The following is an 18,861-nucleotide window of genomic DNA, read 5'->3' as shown; positions in this document are numbered from 1 at the left end:
AATATAATCAATGGAAATTATCCAATTTGAACAACAGAAAGAAAAAGATTGGGTAAAAATGAACAAAGTCCAAGAAACTTCTGGGACAATGACAAAGGTCTACAATTCATGTTGTAATGCCAGAAAGAAAGAATGTAAGGCTAAACTATTAGAATAAATAATGACTGAAAACTTTTCCAGTTTGGCAAAAGGTACAAACTTACACAGTCAAGAAACTGATCTATTCCCATACAGAATAAACTCAAACAAATCCACACTCAGACAACTCATAACCAAATTGCTGAAAACTAAAGAAAAAAGTCTTGAGAGCATACAGAGAAAAGTGATACATTATCTACAGGGGCACGACAATTCAGGTGACTATGGAATTCTCATAGAAAATCATGAAGGCCAGAAATAACTGGGACAACATTTTTAAAGTGCTAAAGGAAAAAACAAAACCTGTTAAGCAAGAATTCTATAGGAGAAATACGCATGAGGAATGATGGTAAAATAAACACACTCTCAGATGAAGGAAAACTAAGAGTATTTTCAGGCAAAACTATTGATCTAAAAGGGTTGATAAAGGATGTTCTTCAAACAGAAGAGAAATGATACTACAAGAAAACAGGGAACATCATGAATGCTAAAAGAACAACAGAAATGGTAAATATATGAGTAAACATAACCTGTTATTTTCTGATTGAGTTATTTAAACATGCTGGATGGTCTTAAATAAAACATGTAACATTGTCCGGTAGAGGTTTTTAATGTGCCAAATTCAGCATAAAGAAAAAACATAAAGAACCTACATGGTTGAAAGGTTTCTACATTCCAAATGAAGTTAGAAAATATTGATTTTAAATAACTGAGAAAAGCTATGTCTGTATTTTATAATCCCTAGAGCACCCACTAAAAAAAAGCAAACAAAAAACCAAGAGATATAACTTAAAAAACACAATGGATAACTCAAAAAGATAGGCAAAAACATTCAAATAAACCCACAGAAGGCTGAAAAGGGGAAAAGAAGAAGAACAACAAAAAACAATGAAAACAAACAGGAAACAAATAATATAATGGTAGATTTAAATCGAGATTTTTTGTAAGCACATTATGCTAATTTTTTTACAACAAGTAAAAAAAATTGGCATAGCAGCCCTTATGAAAATACTTCGCAGGGGAAAGGAGCGGCTGGCAAACAAACATAGAGGGTGTGCATTATTTGCATAAAAATATGGTAATTACATTACACATAAATTGCATAAACACATCAATTACAAGACAGAATAAAAAAAAATAATAAAAACATGACCAAACTTTAGATGCTGCCTACAAGAAACTCATTTAAAATTTAACAACATAGGTAAATTTAGGTAAAATGATGGAAGATGTAGCATGCAAATACAAATCAAAAGAAAACTGGAATGGTTATATAAGTATTAGATAAGACAGACTCAGAGCACAGAAGATGACCAGAGACAAAAGAGGAACATTACATATTGGTTAAAGAATCATTTCACAAAGAAGACAGAACAATCCTAAATGTGCAATGCACCTAACAACAGAACTTAAAATATACAAAATAAGAACAGAAATTAAATGAGAAAGAGACAAATGCACAACTATAATAAGAGCCTTCAACACTTTCATTTTCAGTAATAGAACCACCAGACACAAATAAGCAAGTATACAGGAAAACTGGATTACACCACCAAGTTACTGGATCTAACTAACATTTATGGAAAATTCCAATCCAACAGCAGAATATGCATTCTTCTCAAGTGTATATAGAACAGCCAGCAAGACAGAGAACATCCTTGGTAATAAAATGAACCTTATCAATTTAAAAAACTTGAAATCACACAAAGTATGGTCTGTGAGCAACAGAAGGAAAACAGACAACTGTCCATCACTTGGACATCAAACAAAATACTCATAAACAATCTATGAATCATATAGGAATTCTCAAGGAAAACAGAAAATATTTTGAACTGAACAAAAATGAAAATACAACATATAACAAAATATGTGGGATGTAGCTAAAGTAGTGCTTAGAAGAAAAATCATAGCAATATATGCTTTCATTGGTAATCAGAAATGCCTCACATCAATTATCTAAGCTCCCACCTTAAGAAACTAGGGAAAAGAAGAAAATATAATAAAAATACAAGTATAAATTAATGAAACTAAAAACTGAAACATAACAAAGCAAACCAATGAAACCAAATGCTGATTCTCTGGAAAGATCATTAAAATCAATAAACTTCTAGGAAGAATGATAAAGGAAAAAAGAGAGAGAGAAGCACAAACCACCAATATCAGGGAGAGGGGATATTACTACAGACTCCACAGATGTTAAAAGTATAATAAAGGAATAATTCTTCACATGAATTCAACAATTTAGATGAAATGGACTAATTCCTCAAAAAATCACAAAGTACCATAGCTTATCCAAGATGAAATAAACTACCTGAACATTCCTATAACTATTAAATGAATTGAATTTGTAGCTAAAAACATTCAAAAACAATTGATCTCTGAAGTTCACATGGTTTTAATGATGAATTTTACCTAGCATTTAAAGAAGAAATAAACCAATTCTACATAATTTCTTCCAGAAAATGGAAGAGAACACTTTTCAGTTCATTCTATGAGGTCAGAATTATCTAGATACCAGAACACAACAAACAATAAAAAAGGGCAAAGTACAGACCAACATCCCTCATGAACAAAAGTACTGAACAAAGTATTATCAAATCAAATATTGCAATGTATTTAAAAAAATGACCAAATGGGATTTATTCCAGGAATCTGAGTCTGGTTCAGTATTTGAAAATTAATCATTGCAACAAACCATGTTAACAGTCTAAAGAAGAAAAATTACATAATCGTATTAGAAGATTAATTCATCATAAAAATCTTCAGCAAACTAGGAATAGATGGGAATTTCCTCAAGGTGACAAAGGGTATCTAGAAAAAAAAAAACTTAATTGTAAAAGACAATGCTTTTGTTCTGAGATGGAAACAAAGCAAGGATGCCCACTTTCACCAATCATACTCAACATCTTAGTGGAGATCCTAGCAAGTGAAATAAGGAAAGAGAAGGAAATAAAAGGCATACAGATTGGCAAGAAAAAAATTTAACTGGTTCCTATTCTCAGACAATATGATTGTCCATCTATAAAACCAGGGGAATCTACAAAAAAAAAAAACCTTTCCAGAAATAATAACTGAGGTCAGCAAGGTCACAGAATAAAAAGTTGTCAACACACAAGTATCAATCATTTTTCTTTGAATAACTAGAAACTGAAATTTTATGAATGCATTTACAATAGCTCCAAATAATGAAATATTTATGTGTAAATCTAATGAAACAGGTGTTGGATCTATATGCTGGAAACTAGAAAATGTAGATAAAATAAATCGAAGATCTAAGTCAATGGGAGAGAGATACCGTGTTGAAAGTTTTGAAGACTCAATGCATTAACAATTTCAATTCTCTCCAAAGTTATCTATAGACTTAACACAATACCAAAAAACATCATAGAACTTCTGTAAATACAGAAAAGATGATTCTAAAATTTTTCTGGAAGAGCAAAGCAGCTAGAAGAGCTAAAACACTTCTGAAAAAGAATAACAAAGTTGGAGGAATAGAATTACTCTACTGTAACACTCAGTTCTTGGGTGGTGCAATTTATTTGCAACTGGGTACTAACTTAAAGGTTGGCAGTTTGAACCCACTCTGTGGCTGTGCAGAAGAAAGTCTTGGCAAATTGCTTCTGTAAAGATTACAGTCAAGAAAACCCTATGGGACAGTTCTACTCTGTAACACACGGGGTCATCATGTGTCCAAATCAACTCAATGGGAGTGGGTTATTTTAACACTTACCATAAAGTTTGGAAACCCTACAATATAAAGTTTGGAAACTCTACGGGGCAGTTCTACTCTGTCCTATAGGGTCGCTATGAGTCGGAATTGACTTGACGGCCCTGGGTCTGGGGTTTACCATAAAGTTACATTAATCAGAACACTGTTGTATTTGCAAAGGAATAGGCACACATGACAATGGAACAGAAAAGTAAGTTCAGAAATACAACCACAGAAATGCGGCCATTTAGTCTTTGATGAATGTGCAAAAGCAATGCAAGGATGAAAGAAGTTTTTTTAAGTGTTAGAAATTAGTTATGTGTAAAAAATGAACTTAAACCTAAATTCTACATCTTTATACAAAGACTAACTCAAAATAGGTCACAGCTCTAAATGTAATATGTAAAACTATAAAATTTTAGAAGAAAATCTTCTGTACTGGGTTTATGGATAATAATTTTTTAGAAAAGACAGCAAAAGCATGATACATAATAGAAAAATGTAATAAACTGGACTTCATAAATATTAAAACTTTTACTCTGGCAAAGACACTGTCAAGAGAATGAAAACACAAGTTCCATTTTGGGAAAAATATTAGAAAACCTCCTATCAAACAAATGATTTATGTTCAGAATATATAAAGAATGCTCAAAAAATCAACAAGAAAGCAAACAACCCAAATGAAAAATGGGCAAAGGCCTTGAACACTTCCTCAGAGAGGATATAAGAATGAGAAATAAGCACATGAAAAGATTTTCAATACTACTAGCTATCTGAAATACAAATTTAAAAAAGTGATTAGATGCCACTATAAACCAAATAGAATGGCTAAAATTAAAAAAAAAAAATTACTGATAATACTCTCATCCATTGCTGCTGGGCATGAAAAACGCTACAGCTACCCTAGGAAACAGTTTGGTGGTTTCTTATAAGGTTAAACAAACACTTACCATAAGATCCAGTACTTCTACTCCTAAAGCCAAAAAAACCAAACCCATTGCTGTCTGGTCGATTCTGACTCAGCAACCCTACAGGACAGAGTAGAACTTCACCACAGGGTTTCCAAGGGGCAACTGGTAGACTCGATCTGCTGACCTTTTGGTTAGCAGCCGAGCTCTTAACCACTGTGCCACCAGGGCCCCTTCTACTCCTACAGGAATAAAAACTTATGTTACCACAAAAAATGTACATGCATATTCATAGCAGCTTTATTCATAATTGACAAAACTGGAAATAACCCAAATATCTTTCAACTGGTATACTGTGATACATCCAAACATGGATTATTACTCAGCAACTAAAAGGAATAAACTACTGATACGTGAAACATCTTGGATAAATCTCAAAGGCATTATGCTGCATGAAAGAAGCCGATCTCAAAAGGTTACCTACTGTATGATTCCATTTATATGGTATTCTGAAAAAGACAAAACTATAGTGATAGAGGAAAGATCAGTTGTACGAGGCATTATAGGTGGGGAGAGGTATCACTATAAAGGAATAGCACAGAAAAGTTTTTTGGGGTGATAGAACAGTTCTGTATCCTGATTGTTGCGTTGGTTACACTAATCTATACATATATTAAAATTCATAGATTTGTATATAAAAAGTCAAATTTACTGTATGATAATTCAAAAAATTTAAAAAAGAAAACCAAAAACCAAACTCATCTCTTACTCACCATACAGTAGAAGAAAAGGTGTTCTGACAGTGTCAAGTCATTAAACAATAAGTCATGCTGTGGGCAAAAGCCCAAGTTTTTTCGAATCTGAGCTATGTTCTTTGATATGTCATATCCATTAATATAAGCCTTTCCTCTTGTAGGGGGATAAAGACCTAGAATTAAGCGGAAGACATGGCAAGCTTAGCTTTGGTGAGGGAACATAACAATACGTTGTAAATCAGCACCTCAAATTTGTAGTCTACTTATGGATTACTTAAAAGAGTTATCACTATCTACTACAGAGAAATAGTTCTGGAAAAAAATAACAGTAGTTGTCTTTGGGTGATGGAGTTAGTTTTCTTTTTCTTTGTTTTTTAACTTATATAATCTAATTTTACACAATGCTTACGAATTATATAATAAAATATTCAAAAAATTTGCTGTATTCCAGTATTTTAGCACTGCAATCAGCCAGTTACCACATTTGTGAACCATATGTACATCAAAAAAAAAAAAAAAAAACCCAAGATAGGACCCTTTTCTCAAGAAATACTTAGTAATACTTATATAATATTTATGCACTATAGTGACACACGGTCCAGGTTTTATGGTGAAATATTTGCTGATATGTGAAAAAGCACTTATAATACCATTAAAACCATATGACTCATTTATCCTATTGAAAAAATATATATTAAAACATATTTTTGAAAAATAATAAAAATATACTCCAAAGCGGACAACTGTATACAAAGATGTCCATAACAAGGCTATTTCACTTTATAGAAGAAAAATATTCGATACTCAACCAAAAACTGGCTAAGTTCACTAAAGTATATGAACATAAAATTCTATTATATGGCTACTAAGAGGATTTACATATGAGTATTAAAGACACCACATGGCAAGCAAGGTCACAGTGTAAGCAGCAGCATACTCTTATCCTGCCACAGAAACGCTGAATAAGCATGAACTGGCAGAACCAACTTTGTTAGCACTCTGGAAACCAGTAAAAGGTTTACAGCAGACAAGCAAATGCTTAATTAAGAAAAAGGTGACTGCAAAACAGTAAGAAAGCTTTTTGGCATTTTCTACTTGCCCATGCCCCACCCCCTCCCTGGCTTAGTGGCAGCCATAAAGCTTTAAAGCTGCATTCCCAGAGGATGACCCCGCACCTGGCTCCACTGGGAACAAAGTCAAACTTATTCAAAAATTATTGTCTAAGTCTGTTCTAACCTACCTGTCTGGGGACTTCTTGAAAGACTGACACAAGAAGCTTGTCTCTGTTTTGCCTGACTCAGAACTTAGACTGGAAAAGACATGGGCGCTGCTTGGGAAAACTGCAGTTGCCTGGGGTAAAAGATTACAGTTAAAATATACAAAAGACGGCCTCTGGCCTGGGAGCAAAAACTGGGAGAGTTTCTCTGGGAAATTAGGACATCCAAAAGAACCTTCATATGAGGGTATGGAGAAAGCTACATGTATGACCACGGTAAAACCCATGCTGAGAAAATACCCGAGAAGACACCACAGTTTCACTTTGGGCTTATCCTTAGACTCAGTGCAAGCCTTGTAAGTGTTGAAAGAGTACTCTGATACAGAGTCAATCCACATAGACTAGGAGTAGTGTTTTTTTCTTTTCTGTTTTTGTTTTCTATATCTCCCCTCCACCCTGGCATTCAAGAAAATCTCTGTGAAAACACTAGCTGAACACAAAGCAAGGAGAAGAGGTTTCAATGACTACATACAACCAGGAAGGAAGAAAGTCTTTGCAAAAATATTTACGGGATAAGAGAGAGGCGGAGCCAAGATGGCGGAATAGACAGATGCTTCCGTCCAGCCCTCTTTACAACAAAGACCTGAAAAAACAAGTGAAACGAGTATATTTGTGACAAGCTGGGAGCCCTGAGCATCAAAGGCAAGCTTAGACAACGAACTGAGGGGTAGGGGAACAAGAGACCGTTCAGAAGGAGAGAGGAGCTGCCGGACCTGAATTGTGGGGAGCCCTCAGGCACCATTTACAGAGCGGCTGCAGCAGCAGCGGGGGCAGGCTGGTCCTAGCATTTGGCTGCACTTTCCTCAGGGAGAAGCAGCCAGCCACACAGCCCACTCACACCTCCGGAACCTAAGCAGAAGGGTACTCTGGGCAAAAGCTAAGTACTTGCAAATATTTTACCATGCCCCCCCCGCAACCCAGCTTCAGCGGCTGAATCCCTAGGCCTGAGATACGCCCTGGTGAACACCTGGAGCCGTCCTCCTGGCCTTGGGGAAGGAAAAAATTTCCAGCTGGGGGGAAAAGGTAATTTGCTAGCTCCATTAACTGGGGGAGCTCAGGACAGAAGTGGCTCCTGTCCAGGCATAAACTGTCTGTGGACCTTGAGTACCTTTCCCTTCTGCATGGACCTGTGTGAGCCTATTTCGGGAGAATAGGCCCTTGTTGGCAAACTCCAACCATTTCAGCGGTATGGTGGTGAGGTGGGTGTTTGACCTTTGACATTGCTTTGCCTATTAAACAAGGTCCTCACCTAGCCACAACAGGGACCTAAGGACTGGTGGCTCCACATGGGTCGCCCAGCCACCCGCAACAGGGGCCCAGGGATAACTGGCACCTCCCAGTCCTTACAATAGAATCTTTGGGTACCCATGGTCCCTCTGCAGAGCCTGCCCACTGGCACGCTCTAGGGAACAGAGATGCGTTTTCCTCAGAGACACTTGGGGGTCGGTTCTCAGCCCCCTGTCTTGTTCAGAGCATGACCCCCTGCTGCAATCAGATACCGGTATATACGCCAATCACCCCTGCTCCTCTAAGACTGTAGGACAGGGCCTGTACCACACACTTGATGATCAGCTACCTGGAAACCTGAGCTGAATTCATACAAGAAAACTGAATAGACTCCTAGACTGATATACTTGGTAACAGCTCTAGCCAGCTGAGGACAGGACACCAGAGATCCAAAGGTGAAAATAATCAAGCTAGCTCACTTAAGCAACCCATAGGGGTATACCAAAACTAAAACAAAGCAAGCAGCTACGACACAGTAAGCAAGCATAACCTAATAAAATAACTTATAGATGGCTCAGAGACAACAGTCAATATCAAGTTACATAAAGAAACAGGGTGTGATCACCTCAACAGGCTCTCAAAACAAAGAATCCAGGGATCTTTTAGATGAGGGTGCATTCCTGGAATTACCAGATGCAGAATACGAAAGTTTAATATACAGAACGTTTTTTTTTTCAAGACATCAGGAAGGAAATGAGACCATATGCAGAAAAAGCCAAGGAACACACAGATAAAGCAACTGAAGAACTCAGAAAGATTATTCAGGAACATAATGAAAAGTTTAATAAGCTGGAAAAATCCATAGACAGACAGCAATCAGAAATTCAGAAGATTAAAAATAAAATTACAGAATTAGATAACTCAATAGAAAGTCACAGGAGCAGAATTGAGCAAGTTGAAGCTAGAATTTCTGAACTCGAAGATAAATCCCTTGGCACTAATATATTTGAAGAAAAATCAGATAAAAGAATTAAAAAAATGAAGAAACCTTAAGAATCATGTGGGACTCTATCAAGAGAAATAACCTACGAGTGATTGGAGTACTAGAACAAGGAGGGATAACAGAAAATACAGAGAAAATTGTTGAGGATTTGTTGGCAGAAAACTCCCCTGATATTGTGAAAGATGAGAAGATATCTATTCAGGATGCTCATCGAACTCCACATAAGGTAGATCTTAAAAGAAAGTCACCGGGAGGCGGGGCCAAGATGGCGGACTAGGTGGACGCTACCGCGGATCCCTCTTGCAACAAAGACTCGGAAAAACAGGTGAATCGATCACATACATAACAATCTACGAACTCTGAACAACAAACTCAGATTTAGAGACGGAGAACGAACAAATACGGGGAGGCAGCGATTGTTTTCAGAGCCTGGAGCCAGCGTACCAGTCAGATTTTCTGAAAAAACTAGTTTCCCAGTGATGGCTCGGAGACAGCAGTCCATATCAAACCACATAAAGAAGCAGACCATGACAGCTTCTACAACCCCCGAAACAAAAGAATCAAAATCTTTTCCAAATGAAGATACAATCCTGGAATTATCAGATACAGAATATAAAAAACTAATTTACAGAATGCTTCAAGACATCACAAATGAAATAAGGCAAACTGCAGAAAAAGCCAAGGAACACACTGATAAAACTGTTGAAGAACTCAAAAAGATTATTCAAGAACATAGTGGAAAAATTAATAAGTTGCAAGAATCCATAGAGAGACAGCATGTAGAAATCCAAAAGATTAACAATAAAATTACAGAATTAGACAACGCAATAGGAAGTCAGAGGAGCAGACTCGAGCAATTAGAATGCAGACTGGGACATCTGGAGGACCAGGGAATCAACACCAACATAGCTGAAAAAAAATCAGATAAAAGAATTAAAAAAAAATGAAGAAACCCTAAGAATCATGTGGGACTCTATCAAGAAGGATAACTGGCGAGTGATTCGAGTCCCAGAACAGGGAGGGGGGACAGAAAACACAGAGAAAATAGTTGAAGAACTCCTGACACAAAACTTCCCTGACATCATGAAAGACGAAAGGATATCTATCCAAGATGCTCATCGAACCCCATTTAAGATTGATCCAAAAAGAAAAACACCAAGACATATTATCATCAAACTCGCCAAAACCAAAGATAAACAGAAAATTTTAAAAGCAGCCAGGGAGAAAAGAAAGGTTTCCTTCAAGGGAGAATCAATAAGAATAAGTTCAGACTACTCAGCAGAAACCATGCAGGCAAGAAGGGAATGGGACGACATATACAGAGCACTGAAGGAGAAAAACTTCCAGCCAAGGATCATATATCCAGCAAAACGCTCTCTGAAATATGAAGGCGAAATTAAGATATTTACAGATAAACACAAGCTTAGAGAATTTGCAAAAACCAAACCAAAGCTACAAGAAATACTAAAGGATATTGTTTGGTCAGAAAACCAATAATATCAGGTACCAGCACAATACAAGGTCACAAAACAGAACGTCCTGATATCAACTCAAATAGGGAAATCACAAAAACAAACAAATTAAGATTAATTAAAAAAAATATAAATAAATAAATAAAATAATACACATAACAGGGAATCATGGAAGTCAATAGGTAAAAGATCACAAAAATCAAAAAGAGGGACTAAATACAGGAGGCATTGAACTGCCAGATGGAGAGTGATACAAGGCGATATAGAACGATACAAGTTAGGTTTTTACTAAGAAAAATAGGGGTAAATAATAAGGTAACCACAAAAAGGTATAACAACTCCATAACTCGAGATAAAAGTCAAGAAAAACATAACGACTCAGCTAACATAAAGTCAAACACTATGAAAATGAAGATCTCACAATTTACTAAGAAAAACGTCTCAGCACAAAAAAGTACGTGGAAAAATGAAATGGCCAACAACACACATGAAAAGGCATCAAAATGACAGCACTAAAAACTTATTTATCTATAAATTACGCTGAATGTAAATGGACTAAATCCACCAATAAAGAGACAGAGAGTCTTGGACTGGATAAAGAAACACGATCCATCTATATGCTGCCTATAAGAGACACACCTTAGACTTAGAGACACAAACAAACTAAAACTCAAAGGATGGAAAAAAATATATCAAGCAAACAATAAGCAAAAAAGAAGAGGAGTAGCAATATTAATTTCTGACAAAATAGACTTTAGACTTAAATCCACCACAAAGGATAAAGAAGGACACTACATAATGATAAAAGGGACAATTGATCAGGAAGACATAACCATATTAAATATTTATGCACCCAGTGACAGGGCTGCAAGATACATAAATCAAATTTTAACAGAACTGAAAAGTGAGATAGACACCTCCACAACTATAGTAGGAGACTTCAACACAACACTTTCGGAGAAGGACAGGACATCCAGTAAGAAGCTCAATAGAGACACGGAAGACCTAATGACAACAATCAACCACTTGAACTCATTGACTTATACAGAACTCTCCACCCAACTGCTGCAAAGTATACTTTTTTTTCTAGCGCACATGGAACATTCTCTAGAATAGACCACATATTAGGTCATAAAACAAACCTTTGCAGAGTCCAAAACATCGAAATATTACAAAGCATATTCTCAGACCACAAGGCAATAAAACTAGAAATCAATAACAGAAAAACTAGGGAAAAGAAATCAAATACTTGGAAAATGAACAATACCCTCCTAAAAAAAGACTGGGTTATAGAAGACATCAAGGAGGGAATAAGGAAATTCATAGAATGCAACGAGAATGAAAATACTTCCTATCAAAACCTCTGGGACACAGCAAAAGCAGTGCTCAGAGGCCAATTTCTATCGATAAATGCACACATACAAAAAGAAGAAAGAGCCAAAATCAGAGAACTGTCCCGACAACTTGAACAAATAGAAAGTGAGCAACAAAAGAACCCATCAGGCACCAGAAGAAAACAAATAATAAAAATTAGAGCTGAACTAAATGAATTAGAGAACAGAAAAACAATTGAAAGAATTAACACAGCCAAAAGCTGGTTCTTTGAAAAAATTAACAAAATTGATAAACCATTGGCTAGACTGACTAAAGAAATATGGGAAAGGAAACAAATAACCCAAATAAGAAACGAGAAGGAACACATCACAACAGAACCAAATGAAATTAAAAGAATCATTTCAGATTGCTACGAAAAATTGTACTCTAACAAATTTGAAAACCTAGAAGAAATGGATGAATTCTTGGAAAAACACTACCTACCTGAACTAACACATTCAGAAGTAGAACAACTAAATAGACCCATAACAAAAAAAGAGATTGAAACGGTAATCAAAAAACTTCCAACAAAAAAAAGCCCTGGCCCGGACGGCTTCACTGCAGAGTTCTACCAAACTTTCAGAGAAGAGTTAACACCACTACTACTGAAGGTATTTCAAAGCATAGAAAATGACGGAATACTACCCAACTCATTCTATGAAGCCACCATCTCCCTGATACCAAAACCAGGTAAAGACACCACAAAAAAAGAAAATTATAGACCTATATCCCTCATGAACATAGATGCAAAAATCCTCAACAAAATTCTAGCCAACAGAATCCAACAACACATCAAAAAAATAATTCACCATGATCAAGTGGGATTTATACCAGGTATGCAAGGCTGGCTTAATATCAGAAAAACCATTAATGTAATCCATCACATAAATAAAACAAAAGATAAAAACCACATGATCTTATCAATTGATGCAGAAAAGGCATTTGACAAAGTCCAACACCCATTTATGATAAAAACTCTTACCAAAATAGGAATTGAAGGAAAATTCCTCAACATAATAAAGGGCATCTATGCAAAGCCAACAGCCAATATCACTCTAAATGGAGAGAGCCTGAAAGCATTTCCCTTGAGAACGGGAACCAGACAAGGATGCCCTTTATCACCGCTCTTATTCAACATCGTACTTGAAGTCCTAGCCAGGGCAATTAGGCTAGACAAAGAAATAAAGGGCTTCCGGATTGGCAAGGAAGAAGTAAAGTTATCACTATTTGCAGATGACATGATCTTATACACAGAAAACCCTAAGGAATCCTCCAGAAAACTACTGAAACTAATAGAAGAGTTTGGCAGAGTCTCAGGTTATAAAATAAACATACAAAAATCACTTGGATTCCTCTACATCAACAAAAAGAACACCGAAGAGGAAATCACCAAATCAATACCATTCACAGTAGCCCCCAAGAAGATAAAATACTTAGGAATAAATCTTACCAAGGATGTAAAAGACCTATACAAAGAAAACTACAAAGCTCTACTACAAGAAATTCAAAAGGACATACTTAAGTGGAAAAACATACCTTGCTCAAGGATAGGAAGACTTAACATAGTAAAAATGTCTATTCTACCAAAAGCCATCTATACATATAACGCACTTCCGATCCAAATTCCAATGTCATATTTTAAGGGGATAGAGAAACAAATCACCAATTTCATATGGAAGGGAAAGAAGCCCCGGATAAGCAAAGCATTACTGAAAAAGAAGAAGAAAGTGGGAGGCCTCACTCTACCTGATTTCAGAACCTATTATACAGCCACAGTAGTCAAAACAGCCTGGTACTGGTACAACAACAGGCACATAGACCAATGGAACAGAATTGAGAACCCAGATATAAATCCATCCACGTATGAGCAGCTGATATTTGACAAAGGACCAGTGTCAGTTAATTGGGGAAAAGATAGTCTTTTTAACAAGTGGTGCTGGCATAACTGGATATCCATTTGCAAGAAAATGAAACAGGACCCATACCTCACACCATGCACAAAAACTAACTCCAAGTGGATCAAAGATCTAAACATAAAGACTAAAACGATAAAGATCATGGAAGGAAAAATAGGGACAACCCTAGGAGCCCTAATACAAGGCATAAACAGAATACAAAACATTACCAAAAATGATGAAGAGAAACCCGATAACTGGGAGCTCCTAAAAATCAAACACCTATGCTCATGTAAAGACTTCACCAAAAGAGTAAAAAGACCACCTACAGACTGGGAAAGAATTTTCAGCTATGACATCTCCGACCAGTGCCTGATCTCTAAAATCTACGTGATTCTGTCAAAACTCAACCACAAAAAGACAAACAACCCAATCAAGAAGTGGGCAAAGGATATGAACACACATTTCACTAAAGAAGATATTCAGGCAGCCAACAGATACATGAGAAAATGCTCTCGATCATTAGCCATTAGAGAAATGCAAATTAAAACTACAATGAGATTCCATCTCACACCAACAAGGCTGGCATTAATCCAAAAAACACAAAGTCATAAATGTTGGAGAAGCTGCGGAGAGAACTCTTATACACTGCTGGTGGGAATGTAAAATGGTACAACCACTTTGGAAATCTATCTGGCGTTATCTTAAACAGAAATAGAACTAGCATACAACCCAGAAATCCCACTCCTGGGAATATACCCTAGAGATACAAGAGCCTTCCCACAAACAGATATATGCACACCCATGTTTATTGCAGCTCTGTTTACAATAGCAAAAAGTTGGAAGCAACCAAGGTGTCCATCAATGGATGAATGGTTAAATAAATTGTGGTATATTCACACAATGGAATACTACGCATCGATAAAGAACAGTGATGAATCTGTGAAACATTTCATAACATGGAGGAACCTGGAAGGCATTATGCTGAGCGAAATTAGTCAGAGGCAAAAGGACAAATATTGTATAAGATCACTATTATAAGATCTTGAGAAACAGTAAAAGCTGAGAAGAACACATACTTTTGTGGTTACGAAGCGGGGGGGAGGGAGGGAGGGAAAGGGTTTTTTATTGATTAATCAGTAGATAAGAACTGCTTTGGGTGAAGGGAAAGACAACACTCAATACATGGAAGGTCAGCTCAATTGGACTGGACCAAAAGCAAAGAAGTTTCTGGGATAAAATGAATGCTTCAAAGGTCAGCGGAGCAAGTGCGGGGGTTTGGGGAACATGGTTTGAGGGGACTTCTAAGTCAATTGGCAAAATAATTCTATTATGAAAACATTCTGCATCCCACTTTGAAATGTGGTGTCTGGGGTCTTAAATGCTAACAAGCGGCCATCTAAGATGCATCAATTGGTCTCAACCCACCTGGAGCAAAGGAAAATGAAGAACACCAAGGTCACATGACAACTAAGAGCCCAAGAGACAGAAAGGGCCACATGAACCAGAGACCTACATCATCCTGAGACCAGAAGAACTAGTTGGTGCCCGGCCACAATCGATGACTGCCCTGACAGGGAGCACAACAGAGAACTCCTGAGGGAGCAGGAGATCAGTGGGATGCAGACCCCAAATTCTCATAAAAAGACCATACTTAATGGTCTGACTGAGACTAGAGGAATCCCGGAGGCAATGCTCCCCAGACCTTCTGTTGGCACAGGACGGGAACCATCCCCGAAGACAACTCATCAGACGTGAAAGGGACTGGTCAGCGGGGGGGAGAGAGATGCTGATGAAGAGTGAGCTAATTAAATCAGGTGGACACTTGAGAGTGTGTTGGCAACTCTTGTCTGGAGGGGGGATGGGAGGATAGAGAGAGAGGGAAGCTGGCAAAATTGTCATGAAAGGAGAGACTGAAAGGGCTGACTCAATAGGGGGAGAGCAAGTGGGAGTAGGGAGTAAGATGTATGTAAACTTATATGTGACAGACTGATTGGATTTGTAAACGTTCACTTGAAGCTTAATAAAAGTTAATTAAAAAAAAAAAAAGAAAGTCACCAAGACATATTATAATCAAGCTTGCCAAAACCAAAGACAAGGAGACAATTATAAGAGCAGCGAGGGATAAAAGAAAAGTCACCTACAAGGGAGAGCCAATAAGAATAAGCTCGGACTACTTGGCAGAAACCATGCAGGCAAGAAGGTAATGGGATGAAATAATTAAAAAATTGAAGGAAAAAAATTGCCTGCCAAGAATCATATATCCATCAAAACTGTCTCTTAAATATGAAGGTGAAATTAAGACATTTCCAGATAAACACAAGTTGAGGAAATTCGTAAAAACCAAACCAAAACTACAAGAAATACTAAAGGGAGTTCTTTGGTTAGAAAATCAATAATATCAGTTATTGACCCAAGACTAGAACACTGGGCAGAGCAACCACAAGTCAACCTAGACAGGGAAATCCAGGAAAAAAAAAAAAAATAAGATTAAAAAAAAAAACCCAACACAGGGTAACGGTGATGTTATTATATAAAAGAAGACAACATTAAAATAATAAAGAGGGGCTAAGAAATGTAATCATACACCTTCCATATGGAGAGGAAGATATGGTGATACAAAGAAATAAAAGTCATAAATTTAGAAAAATAAGGGTAAATAATAAGGTAATCACAAAGAAGACAAAAACTGTCCTAATCATCAAAATAAAATAGAAAGGAAAAATACAGACTCAGCAGAAACAAAATCAACAACAACAAATATGAGGAAAGGACAATATATAAAGAAAATCTACTCTGCACATAAAATCAAGTGGGAAAAAGAAGCTGTCAACAACACACAAAAAAAGACATCAAAATGATAGCACTAAATTCATACCTATCCATAATTACCCTGAATGTAAATGGACTAAATGCACGAATAAAGAGACAGAGAGTGGCAGAATGGATTAAAAAACAAGATCCGTCTATATGCTGCCTACAAGAGACACACCTCAGACTTAGAGATATAAACAAACTAAAACTCAAAGGATGAAAAAAAATATATCAAGCAAACAACAATCAAAGCAGGAGTGGCAATATTAATTTCTGACAAAATAGACTTTAAAGTTAAATCCATCATAAAGGATAAGGAAGGACACTACATAATGATTAAAGGGACAACATACCAAGAAGATATAACTCTATTAAATATTTATGCACCCAATGACAAGGCTGCAAGATACATAAAACAAACTCTATCAGCACTGAAAAGTGAAATAGATGGTTCCACAATAATAGTAGGAGACTTCAACACACCACTTTTGGTGAAGGACAGGACATCCAGAAAGAAGCTCAATAAAGACAAAGAAGATCTAAATGCCACAATCAACCAACTTGACCTCGTAGACATATACAGAACACTCCACCCAACAGCAACCAGGTATACTTTCTTTTCTAGTGCACATGGAACATTCTCTAAAATAGACCCCATATTAGGTCATAAAGCAAGCCTTAGCAGAATCCAAAACACTGAAATATTACAAAGCATCTTCTCTGAGCATAAGGCCATAAAAGTGGAAACCAATAACAGGAAAAGCAAGGAAAAGAAATCAAACACTTGGAAACTGAACAATACCCTGCTTAAAAAAGACTGGATTATAGAAGACATTAAGGATGGAATAAAGAAATTCCAAGAATCCAATGAGAATGAAAACACTTCCTATCAGAACCTTTGGGACACAGCAAAAGCGGTGCTCAGGGGCCAATTTATATCAATAAATGCACACATCCAAAAAGAAGAAAGGGCCAAAATAAAAGAACTATCCCTAGAACTTGAACCAATAGAAAGAGAGCAACAAAAGAAACCCACAAGGACCAGAAGAAAACAAATAATAAAAATTAGAGCTGAACTAAATGAAATAGAAAACAGAAAAACAATTGAAAGAATTAACAAGGCCAAAAGCTGGTTTTTTGAAAAACTCAACAAAATTGATAAACCACTGGACAAACTGACAAGAGAAAAGCAGGAGAGGAAGCAAATAACCTGAATAAGAAATGAGAGGGGCGATATTACAACAGATCCAACTGAAATTAAAAGAATCATATCAGATTACTATGAAAAACTATACTCAAACAAATTTGAAAACCTAGAAGAAATGGATGAATTCCTAGAAACACAATAGCTACCTAAACTAATACAAACAGAGGTAGAACAACTAAATAGATCCATAACAAAAGAGGACATTGAAAAGGTAATCAAAAAACTCCCAACAAAAAAAAGCCCCAGTCCTGTCGGCTTCACTGCAAAGTTCTACCAAACTTTCAGAGAAGAGTTAACACCACTACTATTAAAGGTATTTCAGAGCATAGAAAAGGAGGGAATACTGCCAAATTCATTCTATGAAGCCACCATATCCCTGATACCAAAACCAGGTAAAGACACCACAAGAAAAGAAAATTATAGACCTATATCCCTCATGAATGTAGATGCAAAAATCCTCAACAAAATTCTAGCCAATAGAATTCAACAACATATCAAAAAAATAATTCACCATGACCAAGTGGGATTCATACCAGGTATGCAGGGATGGTTCAACATTAGAAAAACAATTAATGTAATCCACCATATAAATAAAACAAAAGACAAGAATCACATGATTTTATCAATTGATGCAGAAAAGGCATTTGACAAAGTTCAACACTCGTTCATGATAAAAACTCTCAGCAAGATAGGAATAGAAGGAAAATTCCTCAACATAATAAAGGGCATTTATACAAAGCCAACAGCCAACATCACCCTAAATGGAGAGAGCCTGAAAGCATTCACACTGAGATCGGCAACCAGACAAAATTGCCCTTGATCACCACTCTTATTTAACGTTGTGCTAGAGGTCCTAGCCAGAGCAATTAGGCTAGATAAAGAAATAAAGGACATCCAGACTGGCAAGGAACAAGTCAAATTATCTCTGTTTGCAGATGACATGCTCTTATACACAGAAAACCCTAAGGAATCCTCCAGAAAACTAATGAAACTAATAGAAGAGTTCAGCAGAGTATCGGGATACAAGATAAACATACAAAAATCAGTTGGATTCCTCTACACTAACAAAAAGAACATCGAAAA

The 18,861-nt window shown here is 36.5% G+C and overlaps 1 protein-coding gene across 1 annotated transcript in view; it reads right to left on the bottom strand.

The window, feature by feature from the left end:
- The window catches only part of LOC126087506 (phospholipid-transporting ATPase ABCA3-like), a 249,445-nt gene that overhangs the window by 120,346 nt on the left and 110,238 nt on the right, over nt 1-18,861 (bottom strand). The window contains exon 12 of the mRNA XM_049905037.1: nt 5,529-5,683. Within this exon, the coding sequence (XP_049760994.1) occupies nt 5,529-5,683 (155 nt within the window). The remainder of the gene's footprint in view (nt 1-5,528; nt 5,684-18,861) is intronic.

This window comes from Elephas maximus, chromosome 12 (assembly GCF_024166365.1).
Source record: "Elephas maximus indicus isolate mEleMax1 chromosome 12, mEleMax1 primary haplotype, whole genome shotgun sequence".
NCBI lineage: Eukaryota > Metazoa > Chordata > Mammalia > Proboscidea > Elephantidae > Elephas > Elephas maximus.
This window is presented reverse-complemented; position numbering and strand designations above follow the sequence as displayed.